Source organism: Anabrus simplex, chromosome 1, assembly GCF_040414725.1.
Source record: "Anabrus simplex isolate iqAnaSimp1 chromosome 1, ASM4041472v1, whole genome shotgun sequence".
Taxonomy (NCBI): Eukaryota; Metazoa; Arthropoda; class Insecta; order Orthoptera; family Tettigoniidae; genus Anabrus; species Anabrus simplex.
Window position 1 is genome coordinate 1,497,443,407 of NC_090265.1, and position 18,053 is coordinate 1,497,461,459.

General features: G+C 40.7%; 1 protein-coding gene across 2 annotated transcripts in view; it reads right to left on the reverse strand.

The window, feature by feature from the left end:
• Iru (E3 ubiquitin-protein ligase Iruka) overlaps window positions 1-18,053 on the reverse strand; it is a 371,072-nt gene that overhangs the window by 54,119 nt on the left and 298,900 nt on the right. For both annotated transcript variants that reach the window (XM_067137986.1, XM_067137985.1), the window contains exon 7: window positions 8,850-8,977. In XM_067137986.1, coding sequence (XP_066994087.1) covers window positions 8,850-8,977 — 128 coding nt within the window. The remainder of the gene's footprint in view (window positions 1-8,849; window positions 8,978-18,053) is intronic.

An 18,053-nucleotide genomic window follows, 5' to 3' on the forward strand; every position in this document is an offset into this window, starting at 1 on the left:
ATCGTGCTTTTTTTTTTCTTTCTTTCTTTCTTTCGTTGCGTGAGGTTATATTTGCCAGTGAGATATGCAAGTGCATTATTTGAATACTGTAAATGCACATTTTTGGATAAATTTTGGAAATATTTCTTTTTTCATGGCATTTGAAAGGTATAAACTGTGAATCAAGGTTAACTGCATGCAGTAACGGGCCTTAGAATATTTCGTAACGCGGCAAGGGTTGGTACTTCTGAATTGCGAATTGGCGGTTAATTCGAAATCACGTAATTCTAAGTCCGATTTTTGAGTCCCAACGACTTCGAATTAATGAGGTTTTCCTGGTAGTCCAGAGAGTGAGAACCTGCAAAATTCTCTAAATCTGCCTGGGACTCTTGGCATACTGTGAGCATCCGGGCCTGACACTAAGAGGGTTAATGCAGCAATTATTCTTCTGAATGCACGATTTTTTTGCTAAAACGTAAATTTCTCATCATCTTAGGGCTGAAAATGAGTGGAAAGAACAGGAGATATAACCTGGATCGCCTTGAAGAGAGGATTGTGCAGGGTTTGCCTGAAGATGATGATGCTATTGGCTTTACGTCACACCGACACAGATAGGTCTTATGGCGACGATGGGACAGGAAAGGCCTAGGAGTGAGAAGAAAGCGGCCGTGGCCTTAATTAAGGTACAGCCCCAGAATTTGCCTGGTGTGAAAATGGGAAACCACGAAAAATCATCTTCAGGGCTGCCGACAGATGATGATGGTGAATTGTATAGTGATGAGGAGGAAGATGTTCTAAAATCCAGAAGGGGATGTAAAGACACTTAACAAGATGCAGACAGGAGTGATGAAGCAGGATAAAATGGAGAAATGGAGTTTCTCAGTGGCATAAGGCTAATCCCTCCAGGATTGTTCAAACACAGAGATAAAATATCACCACGCATATACTTTGTGTGAAAGGTGTTGTGAAGCTTGTTAAAACACCTAACGAATGCTGGGAAATAATTCTTTGATGACACAATGCCGTCTACTGTAGTTGAGTGCAAAAATGGGAAAGTTAAAGAGGTTCAAAGGAACTACAGTACAGAAAGGGGCACTCCATATAGCGACATGTTAAACAAAGACCCTAACTGGCATACTGTATTTACGAGCTACAAAGAAAAGCATAACCACACAAATGCAAAGGACATTTTGGCTAGCAATTAGACTGGTGTAGAGCTGTGCCGCTTGGTTATGTCACACAGACATTTTAGGTTCCTACATATTGCTTGATGTCCATCGTTAATTGTTTTCATATCAGTAAATTAGATTCCATTATTTATATTCATCCTTTCAAAATGTCCTAAAATGAATGTAAATCATCATTCAAAACATGGGATGGCATAATTGCCTCAGAAACGAAATGACGTCCCTCAGTTGCCATGCAACCTTCCATGACACAGAATTATGTGTGACCATAGAGTTAAGTATTCGTACAAGGCCATATCAGCCAATCATCTAGACTACCACACTTGAAACTTCCAAAAGTGTACTACCCCACCTTTCAATGAACCATTCCTTAGTCTGGTCTCTCGACAGATACCCCTCCCATATGGCTGCACCTGCGGCTCGGCTATCTTGCTTCACTGGAACACACAGAAGCGTGTCCACCGCGACAAGATAACATGGTTTCATAATTTATGAGTTTCATGCTCCGTATTGATGGTACGTATAAATATAATATTGGAGGATGTTCCTCCTATTCAAGTTCAAATTAGTACACAGTTATATTGTATGGTACTCGTTTTAGCCCTATATTTTTGGGCTATTTTTAGTCATATAACTACAAAATATCCTAAAAATGAATTAGCCTATGCATAAAAATATTCCTGGAAGTATACACTTAAAATCTAGTTAGTTTGTTACTTTAGTGCATGATGTAATGAGTCTGTTATGTTGAAGACATTAAAATAGTATACACTTAATTTCTTCTTTTTTAAAAATCAATTTGTTACATTAGTGCTTGATGAAATGAGTCTGTGCTTATGTTGACGACATTAAAACACATGCTTGAATTCTTGCAATTCAAGTCACTTATGGTGTTGAAATTTATGTTGACATTGTATCGTTCGTGTTGTCCATACGTTATCGATAGATTAGCATCCACAATGTGGTGCAAGTACACATTTTTAAGGGTATACATACAATATGCAGGTCACAACGTGGACATACAGGACAAACTCTCGTTACGTAACAGCACCGGCAATCCCCTCCTACCTGGCAAGTGACACACAGATGTTCCAGACCTTTCAAGTAGTACCCACAGGGCTAACATCAGCCAGAGTGAGAAGGCTACTTAAAGGCCAAGCACAAGAACAACAACAACAACAACGACTAATGTAGTTTATTTAGCTACCTGACAGACCGGATTACCTTGGAGTGAGTCGAGACATTTAAGTTACGTTGACGAAAAATACTGCAATGTATTTGAAACGTTAGCCAACTGTATGGAATGTACAGAAAACTGTTCAACTTGGAAGGAGAAGTATATAACTCAACAAATGATGGAAGCTTCACATTCAAAGAAATACCTACCTATATAATTGTTGCAATCCTTCCTGTTTCTTTGCTTACCAATAAGTGCAATTACTACTTTTGTCAAGTGAGAAGTTCTATGGTAATACTGTTACTATGTGAAGCCTCATTCCTGCCTTTCCACTATAATTCACTATTTTAGGTCCAATTTCATCTATTTTGGCTGTTTTATGATATAATATATTTATCATCATCCCTACTTCATCAAATAAAATATCAATGTATGCATTATTCTCCTGTCAATGAATTCCATGGTTCGTGATGTAACAAAAACTATTTTTTGTGACTTCCACAGAGAGGTATGAAGAATTAAGTGCATTATTTGTTAAGGACAAAGATGGAGTAAAAAACTGACAACAGCAGAAAGCAACCAGACCAGATGAGAAAAATATTTACAAGACTTGTAAGATATAATCACAGGCAGAAATCTATTAATGATGTCTAACCAACAAGAGAAGAAATAGAAACAAAACAGGCGCTGATTTTATATGTGATTCTGGGTTGTTGGGCCATGTCGATCATTCAGTCTTTCTGAAGGAATGGTAGGTGGCAGGAAAACAGAGTACATATTCTTTGCAGAAAATCCTAGACGAGATGGGTGTTGTGATGTCTGACACAAGATATGAAAGCCTACTTCAGTTCTACAGCTATCTAGAATTGTCTGGTCTGCAGTATCAAAAATGAGTCAGGAGAGAAGTAAATGAAAATAAAAGAAGTTTAAAACTAGATTCAATTTCCATTACAAGGAAAACATTTTTGGAAATTTTGGAGGGAAATGGTGATCTCTGTTGATTTAGATAAGTATCAGACAGCATCCCAAAACTAAACTATAATTCGAAACAATACACGAAAAGAAAAGCAGCAATAAAAGATGGAGAAATATATTTTAAATGCTCCATCAGTACCTAGGCACCAAGGGGCAAAACAGGATGATTTGAAACTGTAACTACACTAAGAAAGAAAAGTTTCAATGGATAGATACAGTGAGAGCAGGAACTGCAGTACATGAATATACAAGAATACAGTGTCCATTGCCAAGGATGTAGTGATTTCAGGAAAAGAAGATGTTTCCAGGAAAAAAGACTGACAGTAAAATGGAAGACTGAACAATGGAAAATGAAAACCATAGTGGAGAAAACTGACATGAAGGTTACAAGATTAAAGATAAGAGAAGCAGTGAGGAAGTGCTTAGGAAATGAAATTAAGATGAATTCAGTGCTAGGCATGGAGGATATGAGAGTACAAAACCACCAATGGAACAAGTGGGGTGAATTTGGTCAAGAGGGACAAAGTGCAAGAGATGATCTCTGAGGGGTTAAGGAATGAAAATGGTCTGATAGACATGTGTCCGGAAGTGACTGGGTCCCTTGCTAGACAACAGTACTGTTCCCCATCAGGCCAGCACACCCTCTTATTGGTAACTTTAGGTGCCTGTTTGTCCGACTCAACCTGGAGTGGGCGTATAGAGCAACGCTGTGGGATGATGGCCCAGTATTCTGATCAGGAACAGGCCGACATGGTCTTTAAAATGGTTTTCTCGTTGCTTTGTTGAACAGGCCACCACTAGCCTGGAATTTCTGTCATCTATCCTGTTCACTGATGACGCCAGACTCATGAGGAGCAGTATCATCAATCTCCACAACACTCATCTGTGGGCTACACAGAATCCCTGTCGTATGGTGGTAAACCATCAGCACCAGTTCAACAATGTGTGGGCGGGGAAATTTGGTGACAGCCTCGTGGGACCAGTTGTCCTTGTACAACGCCTCACAGGCAAGGCATATCTGCACTTCCTATGGTTAACCCTGCTGGAAGAGGTGCCTCTGGTGGTAAATCCCTGTGTAGCTGCTACATGATGGTACTCCAGCCCACTTGCACATTACTGTGCGGAGGCAACTCAATGTCTTTCCCAGATGATGGATCAGACAAGGAGGTCCAGTTGCATAGTCTGCCCTGTCGCCAAACTTGCACCCTTTACATTTTTACCTGTGGAACCCATGCCGGACATGCAGACACTCCAACAACACACTCATGTTTCATGTGGCACTATTCGAATGCAGGATGGCATGTATGAACACGTGCAACAGTCTCTCCTGTTTTGTGTAAGCACATGGAAGCATGTGGGGAGGGGGGTCTCTTAAATTTGTCTACCGGTGGCCCCATGACAGCATCGTGCACACATTTTACTGTACAGGAATGATGAACAAATAAACGGTCTCTAGCATAAAACCTGTGCATTTTTGGACCTACGTCCATACAACCTATTTTGTTCCTGATCCTATACCAAGAATTGTCTCCTAGGCCGGTATTCATAGTCGCAATAAGTAATACTTACGTTTAAGTCGAACTTAAATCTCGACTTTTTTCAGATTCCGGCACAAATAAGTCCTACTTAATAGTGATATACTTCATAAAGTCTAACTTCATGAAGCTGGACTTATTGGAATTCATAGTCATTTAAGTGTTGCTTATGTGATGAAATAAGTTGAACTTCGTCAAGTCAAGCAGACCCTTGACTTATTTCGCATCTTAACCTATAAAATGGATGAAGATTTTGAGGAAGTGTTAGAAGAAATCCGTGCTCCAAAGCAATACTTGCAAAATGTTGAATTTTACAGTGAAGTGGAATTCAGAAAGAGGTTCCTGTGATGGCATTTCATATTCGCCCATACCTCCCGCAATTGTCAGCATCTCGCTATAATAAATTATAACCAAATTAGTGCTATGTATAATAATACTTGAATTGAATTCTTCAGCAATACTTAACCAAGCATCTTCCTTTTGCTTAGTAGATACCGCGTTCGTCTTCTTATTCTCTACTAGTAAATGTACCCGTGCTTCGCTACGGTATTTTACATTGTATACAGATTTCTACGTGAATTACTGTACACGCGGTGAGTGAGATTTTATTAAATAGCATGTCTCTTAGCGTTATCGAAGAAAGGCCACGGGAGGACCCCGTACGTTCTTTCCCGTGTAACGTACGAGTTGTGATAACGGCAGGCTCACTTGCCTACTGCCATTCACAAACGAGTTGGAAAGTTTCACTATAAAGGCAGGCCCCCTTGTCTACTGCCAGTCACAATCGATTTGGGGAGTTTTCGTTACAATGGCAGGCCCCTTTTCCTACTTCCGGACACATTACAGATGAGGAGCTTTCATTACAATGGCAGGCACCTTACCTACTGCCAATCAATATTGAGTTATGCTGTTATTATAATGACAGGCCCCACTTTCTAATGCCAGTCAGCTTACTGTCAGTCACACTGGAGTTGGTGAGTTTCAATTACAATACCAGGCCACTTTGCCTAATGCCAGTCACATTTTAATGGGTAAAATTGTTTATAATGGCGGGCACCCTTGTCTACTGCCAGACACAATCGGGTAGGGGGGATTTGAACAAAATTGCATGTTGCCTTGCCATCTGCTAGTCACACTGAGAAGGGAATTATTCATTAAAATGGTAGGCCCTTCTTACTAATGCCAGTTATACAAGAGTTGGAGAAGGACATTTTTTTTTTTTTTTTTTTTTTTTTTTACAAATTGCTTTACGTCGCACCGACACAGATAGGTCTTACGGCGACGATGGGATAGGAAAGGGCTAGGAGTGTGGGAAGGAAGCGACCGTGGCCTTAATTGAGGTACAGCCCCAGCATTTGTCTGGTGTGAAAATGGGAAACCATGGAAAACCATCTTCAGGGCTGCCGAGAGTGGGGTTCGAGCCCACTATCTCCCGAATACTGGATACTGGCCGCACTTAAGAGACTGAAGCTGTCGAGCACGGTGGATCCCATTCTTACTGTCAGTCAAAGTAGATGTGGGGAGAATTTATAACAACAGGAGACGCCCTCCTGCTGACAGTCATTATCAATTTGTAAAGTATTAATAATAATGACACACACTTTCTAGATCGCTCCAAACCAACTTGCTTTTATATATAAATGACAGATAAACATGAGCACGTTTGTAAGTGCAGACCTTCATTTCTAGATATACTGCTCCTAAACGGTTCATCATATCGACAGACGGTTTAAGCCGTCAGACGCCACTTTTATCGTTCTACATGTTTGATCCTCACACATTTTCTCATATCTCCCATATTTATGGGTTCAACTGAGTTAGAAAATTTGAACGGGGTGAAATTTGGATACGTTTTAACACTTTATAATATTTTTCGCATACTTACGTGGAAGCTAGAATCATGAAATTTGGCTCGCATGTGGCCAGCATTGGCCGTGTCAGTTTGCGTGCCAAATTCAATGACTCTCTCTTTCCTATAAGTGTATCAAACTATGAAATATACCTATAAAAATCACAAAATGTACGTACAATCGAGAAATACAGCCACATCTAACGTATAAGGGGGAGAGATACGGCAAAAATCGGGAGTAAAAAGTGGAAAATTAAAAATTCTTGGAATTTTTCTGTCGTTTACAGGCTAAAACCTATAACTTCGCCAAATTTCAATTTTCTAGCTCGTCTGGCAGATTGTGCCGCCAGCTTGATTTGGGGGGAAGGGGGATAAAAATGAGGAATTTTCTGAAAGTTTTTTTTAAGCCCACTAAACCTATACGTTATTGCTTTGGGTAAGTATATATGAGTGCGTTTTTATGCTGAGCCCAAAATTTGAAGCCCTCAGGGAATTTTGAGAATTTTCGATTTTTCTAGTAAGTTGTAAGTTTCTGAGATGCCTGGAACTGCCTGTTTAATTCAAGTCTATTTTCATTTTTGTATCTTTATATATATATATTTATAGACCGATTTGCTTATATTAGATTGATATATGATTTGAGAATGTTTCAATAAAATATCCTTGAAAGCCTCCTTTTCAACGGAAGTAAAATGGTTGCGACTGCTTTTCATATCCATTTAAGAAAAAGTAACTACAATTTTAGTCGCAGAGGAACAGGAAAAAGACAAATAAATAAACAAATAAACTCGGAATAAGGAGCACAGCATGGATCTAGTTGGCCGTGTCTGAAGGATGACTCGCATATTCAATTGTTGTGATGATGGCTGTACTATTTCTCATACTATAAAGTTCAACTTAATTGTGCAGAGCGTCTGCATGATAAGTAACGCTTTATCAAGTCCAGCTTAATAAAGTAGAACTTGACCAAGGACTATGAATACGAGAAACGTTTAAGTCGACTTCACGAATAAGTACAGCTTTGTTAAGTCGTTCTTATTAGAGAAATAAGTAGCTGACTATGAATACCGGCCCTACAGTTTGTCCCTATTGCTCAAAATCACCATGTGTATCAATAAAAGCTGAGTTTTACACTTCACTTTTTTCTTATTTTCCTTCTTCTTTATGGTATTCTCTTGTCTTGTCTTTCTTGATGTTCTAAGACACTCTTTCTGCATTACCAATAAATGCACTAGAAAGGTCTCCCATATCTCATCATCCATCCATCATTAATATCAGTTGTTACCATTCCTTTGCAGATGCTTTCTAAAACCTGTAACCCTTCAACTTCTACAATCTTAATTTCCGTTATATTTCATCTTGTACATAAACAATCCTACCTATATTCAGATTAGCAACGTTCTCAATGACAATCATCAAATTCTTTGTAAGACATAACTATTATCCTTTAATGCTTTGTGACTTTTCCTATCAAAATGCTTACCATCACACCGAAGGGCTTGTGTACCTCAATGTTTTTATTACATGATGCATCCCAGTGTCTAATCTTTCTACACTGAGGGTTTAATTCTTTTGTGTGGACAATATAACTTTTATAGTTCCAGTGAAAAAGGGTCAAGGACGACCCAGAAGACGATGGATGAGTAGCATTCAAGAAACTATGAAACAGCAAGAGCTTATGAAGGAAATGGTTCAGGACAGACCAACGTGGAGGACAAATATCCACATGGGCTGCAGAAGAAGATATATCATGTTCATTTGATGCAGGCTCCATGAGCAGCCTAAAAAGTGGAAGCTTGACTGATTAAAAATTATTTGATGTCCTCAATTGATAGAAATGGAAGTCGACAATTTCTCTAGTAGTTATCAATATTTATGAATGTGTTCACAAATAACTTTGGAATTGTATAATTCCCTCATGTAGCTATCATAGAAGGTGAGGCAAGTATGATATTTAAAATGCATTAAATTATAGTCTTAATATAATGACAGATTGAATTTTAATTAGAAACTGAAGTCAAATGTGCCATTACATCTTCCTTATTCTTAAAATAAAAAAACCCATACATATGAGCATCAAAACAGGCTTTACTTAGGCAGGAGTCTTCCAAGTCATACTGTTCAACACTAAAATATTTCATTCTAACCGGAATAATGCAGCAAGACTTGGAGCAACATTGGTCATATTGGCCCCTCCTAGTCCTCCCAGTCCTTGCGAGTGGTCATCCAGCCCATCATCACCAAGACTCTTCCTACAGATTGGGCATGTACCATGCTAAAACATTCAAAAGAAGAAAAGATAAATTAATAACAAAAGCCATGTCATTTATTTAAGTATATAAATGTTCTGTCTGTACACTCTTCATCTCTAATTATGAACCAGAAATATAGGTATATGACTGCAAAATTCCAGTGTATTTGGTGCAAAGTAATACACCAATCACACCTCCAAAGCATTGTATCTGCAAGCATGCAACACACAATTTTTCACCGAGATACAATGGACAAAAGATTACACCTCATATTCAGAGTTAGGAAGTAACTGAGTAAAAGTAATCGAATTACTTGTAACAATTACATTCTAACTAATTTTTACTTGTAATGGTTACCTTTCACACAATCTAATTTTAATTTGTGTTTACTTCTTGAAATAAAGTCATAATCATTACATTCTAGTAATTGATATCCTTTGCATGGAAGCAGAAATCTGATAAAGTAACTTATGATAAAGATAGCTTCTCGCAAGCTGGGCCCGTTATTTTCGTTAGGATATACTTAAAGATTGCCTTTGTTGGCAGGACATAGTGTTTACAGTGCACTATGTCTTTTGGTATGAGTGATGCTAGAAATGCCATTCCTTATGCAGCCAGTCCCTGCTATGAATGGTGTGAAAATGTTGCTCATAGGGTCAGTTGGTGCATGCATTTCAGTGGGCTTGGCAGACATATGTAATAGCAGCTTCTGGCTCAGTGAGGAAAGCAACGGGAAACTACCTCACTCCCCATTTCCCTAGTACACCTCTTCAGTGATGCCTAGGCCATCTACGACAGCTGATGGCGGAGCTGTTGAGGATCCAACCAGCCTTCGGGCTAAGGACTAAACATACATACATACATACATACATACATACATACTTAAAGAATAAGAGTTTTCTCATTTGGCCTTATCATACAGTGCGCATCTTCTACATTAGCTACGATCTTGCGGAGGCGTTCTGGCTTACTGCCGTCAAATTCATGTCCTGTTAATTTATGACCTTCTGCGGCTGATATATATAAGAGTTTCTCTGCATGCACACTATTAGCATCAGATCCTGAGTCCTGTTAATTTATGACCTTCTGCAGCTGATATATGTAAGAGTTCCTCTGTATGCACACTATTAGCATCAGATCCTGAGTCACTAACACGATCTACCATATTACTAGATTCTGCCATGGTGGTATAAAATTTGCAATTCATTGCGGAGCCCATGAAGTTAATCTCTCAATACAGAATGTGGTGTGTGTCCTAGAATTGCAAATTTTATACCAGGCACAATATATCTGTTTTAACCACATCTACATGTGCCATCCTGACAATGTCCAACAACATTTCAGCACGATTTAACAAGCACCGTGAGAGAATCTCATTTTATTACGTTGATTGATGTTGAAACACCATCTAGCAATTTGACGTCTGCTGGTGGTTATTTACAGCGGCGTCCAATGACTTGCATACAGCTAACACCGCTCTAGTAGATTCGACGATTGACTATGGGATCAACATTTACCAGTTCCAATTTACAATCAAATTAGTAATGATTAGCAGTGTTAGAACCAACAGTTCTGTGAATATTAATACGAGGCGTGTTTTTTAAGTAAGGTCCGTTTGACAACAAGTACACAACGAAAGGTTATTTCAAAAAAGTAAATTTATTTTCAGAAAGTAGATACTTCACTCTATTTCTTGACATAGTTGCCAAGTTTGTTCAAACCCTTATCGTACCTCATAACCAATTTTAAAATACCTTCTTCATAGAAACTTGCCGCCTGCTCCGATAACCAAGAGTTCACTGCCGTTTTCATGTCGTCGTCATCATTGTAATGTTTGCCACTGAGGTGATGTTTGAGGTGGAGGAACAGTTGGTAATCGCTCAGTGCAAGATCAGGATTGTAGGGTGGGTGGTCTAAAACTTCTCAGCCAAAACTGTCCAATAAATCGCAGGTCTGACCTGCAGTGTGAGATCTTGCATTGTCATGGAGAAGGACAATCCCTCTGTCAGCATGCCACATCTTTTGTTTTGAATTGCTCTGCGTAGCTTTCTCAGGGTTTGGCAGTACGCTTCTGCATTGATAGTGGTTCCTCGTTGCATGAAGTCTACCAACAAAACACCATGCCTATCCCAAAACACCGACGCCATGATTTTGCACTGGGAGAGAGGAGAGTCTGTTTGGCCTTCACTTTTACAGGCGAGTGTGTACCATTCCATGCTCTGTTGCTTCGATTCGGGCATCATATGTGAAACCCATGTTTCGTCTCCAGTTACGATACGACTCAAGAAGCCGTCCCCTTCTTCGTCATAACGAGTCAAGAACTTCATCGCACACTCAAATCTTTGGTTTTTGTGGTCCTCTGTTAGGAGTTTCGGGACCCAATGGGAGCACAGTTTCCTAAACCTTAGGTGTTCAGAAACAATGTTGTAAAGCACTGATCTCGACACGGCAGGAAATTCGTTTGAGACACCTGTTATTGTGAAGCGCCTGTTCTGACGAATCCTCACTTCAACTGAAGTCATCAAACCATCTGTAATCAAAGAAGGGCGACCGGAGCGGTCCTCATCATGGACGTTGTCACGGCCATCTTTGAATTGTTGTACCGACTTCCGCACTTTGCTTTCACTCATAACAGTATCACTGTACACTTCGCAAATCTGTCGAATTTCTGCAGCAGACAGGTTCCTTGCTGACAAAAACCGTATCACTGACCGAACCTCACACACGGCAGGCGAGCTGATAGTCTTAAACATTTTGAAAGCACAGAACAGAATCGTACAGGTTAGCTAAAGAGCTGAAACTGAGCACAGTTGTTCCCGAGGCATGCTGGTACACGACACACGCTTGTTGCAATATGTGCGCGAACTACTACTGTCTACAACAAAACGGACCTTACTTAAAAAACACGCTTCGTACATCAAAGTCTCGATGATGAGCATACTCAAGATGCAAGAATTTAGAACCTAGTTATTTTCAAATTTACTCAATTTCATCCCCCAGTTTTTAATATCAATTTGAATATATTTGTTTCATTGTTTTATGTCAATTGTGTGTATGTACATTTGTTTAGTTATTAGATATTTTACATTACGGCTGAAGATGACCAGCCCCAGCCGAAACTAGCCCCTAGTTGATGTAATTTAGAATACTGCATATTATAGTATTGAAAGGTGGACCATTACGACATTAATAATTGTGGGAACCAGGAATGAGTTAGCGGGAGAATTTAAGTCCAATAATGGACCATTTATATTGGTATTATAGATTTACTCATTTGGGACAAATATTTCAGGTTCCCTACGGGAATCAACATCTATATCATCAGGGCCAATAACATAAATATTTGAGAATTTAATTTTAGGCCTTCCCCGAAATTACCATTTCACTCAGCGTGAATAAAATTATTCATGGCCTAGATTATAGCAACTTATTCCCTGACGTAAAAAAAAATTTTCATTAAATTCTCTTAAGCCGCTTTCTCATGATGAGCGTACATACATACATACAGAAATTACAGGAAATTAAAACGTGCATTTCGCCTTGTTATTGTGGTCAAGACCAGTACGAAAATACCACTCTTTTTAAATTCTGAGCAATGTACAGACAAAATTCTTATATTACTTATACTGAGATAAATTAAAATTAGTCAGAATTGTCTCCAAATGTCTTCTAATATCTCTAGAAGAGCCACTAATCGTTATCATTGAAATTCTGTCACTAAATTACTAAGAAAGACTCCATATCTAGCGACTAGTCACTAGAATCGACTAGACTGATGTGAATGAACACGAACATAGCACGCGAGAACAAGAGATTGACAATCAATATACGCGTCCCGATATACAGGTTTCAATAAATCTCTCACAATTGCGCACATTTCTCGCGTTAATAAACGTCGATATTTTGTTTGAAAGCGGCCAATGAGCAAAAGACTACCGGCCACTGGCATAAAAAAGCTCAAATGGCAGGATTTGAAAACAAATGTTTGAAGTTCACCAAAGAATAAGCTAAAGTCGGGAGAGAGAATAGAATAATCAGGAAGCGGGAAGAACTGTCAAAAATCGGGAGTCTCCCTCCTAAATCGGGAAAGTTGGCAGGTATGGCTTCTGTTAAAATTCACGGAGCAGTTGCAAGTAGAATCCCTGTCGAATGACAAGACGATTGCGCTACCAATAATAATGAAAAGTTTTAACCTATGGCTTGCCTGGGCGACTTCAAGCTCAAGACTCAGTCATTCAAGAGTCTTATTATATCTGTACATAGTGTACATACTTCAATCTTCAAGATTTAGTAAAATTACATAGAGGGAGTTCAACATCTTCTAATTATCCTTTCTTCTCCTCACCTAGTTGGAGCTTCCTAAGCAACTCGTTCCAACCGCTCGGGAACTTTATAATCATTCATCCAGCCAACCTACCAACCTCCTACGAGATCCAAACCCTATCACGACATTAGGACGTCAATTCCGCCTTATCAGAACAGACTTTTAAACAAATTTCGAAGGTAGATGAAGACTTCCAAACAAATGTCGAAGGTAGATGAAGAGATTTCTGAAGGTAATACAGTTTTAACTAGACAAATATCTCAAGTGTACACTCAGGTTTACAAAGTGGAACAGTGCCTACAATTGAAAATTTGAACCGTAGATGATAAAATTTCATCCCAAATTAGTGACGTCTCCAATCAATTAACACAGCAGATATGGGATAAGAGGTCAGAACTGGGGCAAGTTGAGCAGATCAATAGTAGGGTAAGCCAGCTGGAAGGGGACATCTCAAACCTCAAAGAGGAGGTAGAAATCCAGGTTTCTGGCATCAAACAACAGGTTGAGGGGAGAATTTCTACCATTGAGGGATATTTTGGGAGCCGTATATCTGCCAATGAAGCAAGGTTAGAAAACCGGATTTTTCGCTAGAGGCTTCACGTCGCGCCGACACAGTAGGTCTTATGGCGACGATGCGATAGGAAAGGACTAGGAGTGGGAAGGAAGCGGCCGTGGCCTTAATTAAGGTACAGCCCCAGCATTTGCCTGGTGTGAAAATGGGAAGCCACGGAAAACCATTTTCAGGGCTGCCGATAGTGGGATTCGAACCTACTATCTCCCTGATGCAAGCTCACAGCCTCTACGCGCACAGCCAACTCGCCCGGTGCCGGATTTTTTCCATTAAGGAAGATGTGCATATGATAGAGAGAGAGAGAGCATTCTTCACGTGGTAGAAGGTAGATTAACTCAAACAGGACCTATCACCACACCTTCAAACCCCACAAACCTAACCAGCAATACAGGACATGTAGACCCAAAGGTGATTAAAGAGAGCCTTCCGGAATTCCATGGGCGACTGGAAGAGAACCTGACTAGCTTCATTGAGGAATCGGTCAGTCTACTAGGAAGGACTACTATACTGGAGAACATCTTCGTTCAACTCGTCACAGCGCAGTTAAAGGGGCAAGTCGCGACTTGGTGGAATAATTTGAAGGGCTTAAACCGGACTGATTTCAAGAGGGAATCCCCTGCTGGATTTAATTCTAAAGGAGTGAAGAGCTCTGTGGAAAGGAAGCTACTGACTGATGCAGAACACACCGGCTTTAGAGCCAGCGCTTTCGTCCTCCAGAAGTACGAGCACTTCAAGTGGCTGCATCCTGAAGAAAGCGAGAACGAGATCTTACCAGAGCTACTCCACGAAAAGATGATACCCCTAGTGAAGGTATCGCAACAGAGATCCTTTGATGATCTGCGTAGAATTATCGCCCAGTTGGAAAAAGAACACAGGAGTAAAGCCAAGGAAGAGACCAGCTCGGTTAGAAAATGCTATCAGTGTGGAAGAAAGCAGCACCTGAAGAACAAATGCCCCACTCTGGTGTCGCAAAAACTAGGCCCGGCCCATTCTGGATAGAGGGGGGGGACCGGGAACAGGAATGTGCCTCAAGACCTGACAAACAAGCAACCCAAGACAAGTAGGAAAGAGATTGGTCAAATTGTGAGCAGAACAGGCCAACCTCGCCCAGCTATCATCTTGAGGATAGGCAATGAGAATTTTTCAACCATACTCGACAGCCAAGCAAGCCACTCATTTGTAAATGGGACTGTTGCCAGATAACTACCGTCTATGAAGTTTCACCATCTCGGAAGGGTAGTGAGAGCAGCGGACGGGGTAACCTATTCTATCCAAGGACAGTCTAACTTATGGAAATGGGGAGTATCAACTGGGCGTGGACTTCCACAAGTTTAACGAGAAGACTGTTAGTGACATCTAACCCATGCCTCGCCTGAGAGACTCACTGAAACAAGTGAATCTAGGATTTTCAGCACAATGGATCTCAACTTCCGATACTGGCAAGTGGAGGTCGAGGAAAGTTCTAGGCCACTGACCGCCTTCATGACACCAAGAGGATTGTACCAGTTTACAGTAATACCATTTGGATTGAAGAATGCTCCTGCAACCTTCATGCGACTGATGGATAAGGTACTGTCAGGATATGTTGGAGATTTCTGCCAAGTGTACCTCGACAACATCTTAATCCACAGCAAGAATTTTTAAGAACACCTTATTCACCTGAAGAAAATGCTGTAACGACTGAAAATTCACAGACTGACCTGCCAACTGGAGAAGTGCCACTTCGCCCAGTCACGCGTAGAATATCTTGCCCATGTCCTAACATCTGAAGGCTTAAAAAGGCAACCGGAAAAGAATAGAGCTATCGAGGAAGCTGAAAGCCCGCGGACCAAGCAACAAGTACGTCCGTTCCTTGACTTGTGTGAATGGTATAGCAGCTTCATGCCACACTTTGAAGAGAAAGAAGTACCACTCACCAATCTACTCCATAACAACAGTCCGTTCCGATGGACCAGCAAGAAAGAGGCAGCATTCCAAGGCATTAAGGCTGTGATATGCAACACTCACCGCCTAGCCCATCCTGACCCTCAAAGGAAGATGTGCCAGCAGACGGACACCAGCGACTCTGGCTTAGGAGCAGTGTTATTCCAGGAGAGGAGTGATGGCAGAAGGGACATCGAGTATGCCAGCAGAAAGCTATCTCCCACTGAATAACGCTACTGCACTGCCAAGAAGGAAGCCTTACTGCCTATTCAATACATTAAAATTTTATACAATTAGGAATTCATCATTGTTACCTTATGAATGTGAGACATGTTTTGCCTTTCATAGAAGGCATCATCAGTCACTGTACCTCCTCCAGGTTAAATCAGGCACCTGATTTAAAATTAAAGTATAATTACCAAGATCTAATATTAACATTTTAACAAAAGGAGCAGTCTACAGAAAAGAATACAATATTGGGTATTATTGTGTATCTTCAATACGGAACCATAATGATATTTATCACTTGCACGGAAGCCTTCTCCGAGGTGTGAGCCATGGGCAAATAAAGAGGCTACTTGGACGGAAGGAAGTTCCACCTGTACACTGATAACGCAGCTCTCAAATGGTTGAACTCTGTCTCTGGCTCAAAATCTAAGCTGATGCGATAGGCTCCGTTAATTTCAGAATTTTATTCGATGTATGCCACGTCCCAGGACCGACGAACATACGAGCAGAGAGTTTATCTAAGCACCTGGCGATGGAACTTGAAGTTAGGAGGACCAATGTCGAGAGGGAGTTGCCAAAAAAAAAAAAAAAAAAAAAAAAAACCACACACCAGAGCAAACCCAATGAACCTGTTCTTAAACCATCAAGAAGGTACTTGATCGGGGAGTAATAGTGCAATGGCAAGAAGAAGACTGTAGGACCATGACGCAGTGGATTAGAAGACAGAACACCGTTAGTTGACCCGTCCCGAAGGAATTAAATTTGTGCTACAAGAACTTCCGGGTTGACGGAGGACTCTTAATTTACAGATCTCACTGCTCCAAAACCCTTTTAGTAGTACTGATCCTTAGACAGCACACGACGGACATCCTCGAGAAGTTCCACGACAGCAATGAAGTTGGATATCCAGGAGGTGAAGAGACCTATTAGCCTATTTGACTAACATACCAGAAGCCACGATGTCATGTATCACCAGTCTTCTACAGGATGAGTTATTCAGCCGCTACGGTTATCCACAGTGCATTCTGTCAAATAACGGGAGTAAGTTTACGTCAAGGAAGTGGCACCAAATTATAACAATGGGGTGTGGAGCACTGGACCTTCCCTATTTACAACCCAAGGGCCAGCCCAACGGAACGACAGAACCAGGAGCTAAAAAGGATGCTACGGTTCCACCTAATGGCAGTAAACAGCGGCAGGACATCAAGAAAAAGCAAGCTTTGGCCGAGAAGAGATCCCTTACCCAGACCAAGGCTCAAGATGGCGAAGAGACCCAAATCTTCGTACCAGGCCAACAAGTACTGCGACGTAACCACCCAGTCACTAAGAAGATTGGAGGGTTTCACGCAAGTCTTGCACCTAAGTGGGTTGGTCCCATCGAGTCAATAAGCAGCTGGGCCATGGTGTCTACCTACTGAAGACCAACCCTCCTGTCAACGTTTACGTATCAGAATTGTGGCGAGTCACCCAACCGCTGCACATACAGAGTAAGCCTGGTACTGCCACGGGTCCACCTGGAGAAGAGGCTGCGGATGACACGGCACATTCCGGGCGTGAGGAGGAGTACGCATCGACTACCACCGAGGAGGAGGATGGCAGCGACGAGACATCGACTCCCGACATGGCACAATCCGGTCAAAAGGAGGTGAGCACATCCAGCAACAATATATCAAGTAAATGAATTTACATAAGTCTTGGGACTAGTTTCGGCCACTTAGTGGCCATCTTCAGCCAAATAAATTTAAGAGACTAAAACATGTATAACAGACAAAGACAATGTTGCAGGAATAATTATAACATTAAATTACATAGAATTACAAAATTGTTTATGATCTTGCCATGATATGACGTCTTTAAAAGTTCACTTAGAACCATGTGCTAAAAAGTAAATCTGGAATGGATAGCCAGAATTAGGAAGGAATAAACATACAGAGAAAAAAAATTGAAAAAAAAAAAAAAATACTTATGACACTTCTAATGACTGATGGAGAACAAACACTGACTTGCAGGAGGAAGCAGGCAATGTAAACAAAGAAGCAGACAGGGGGGAGGA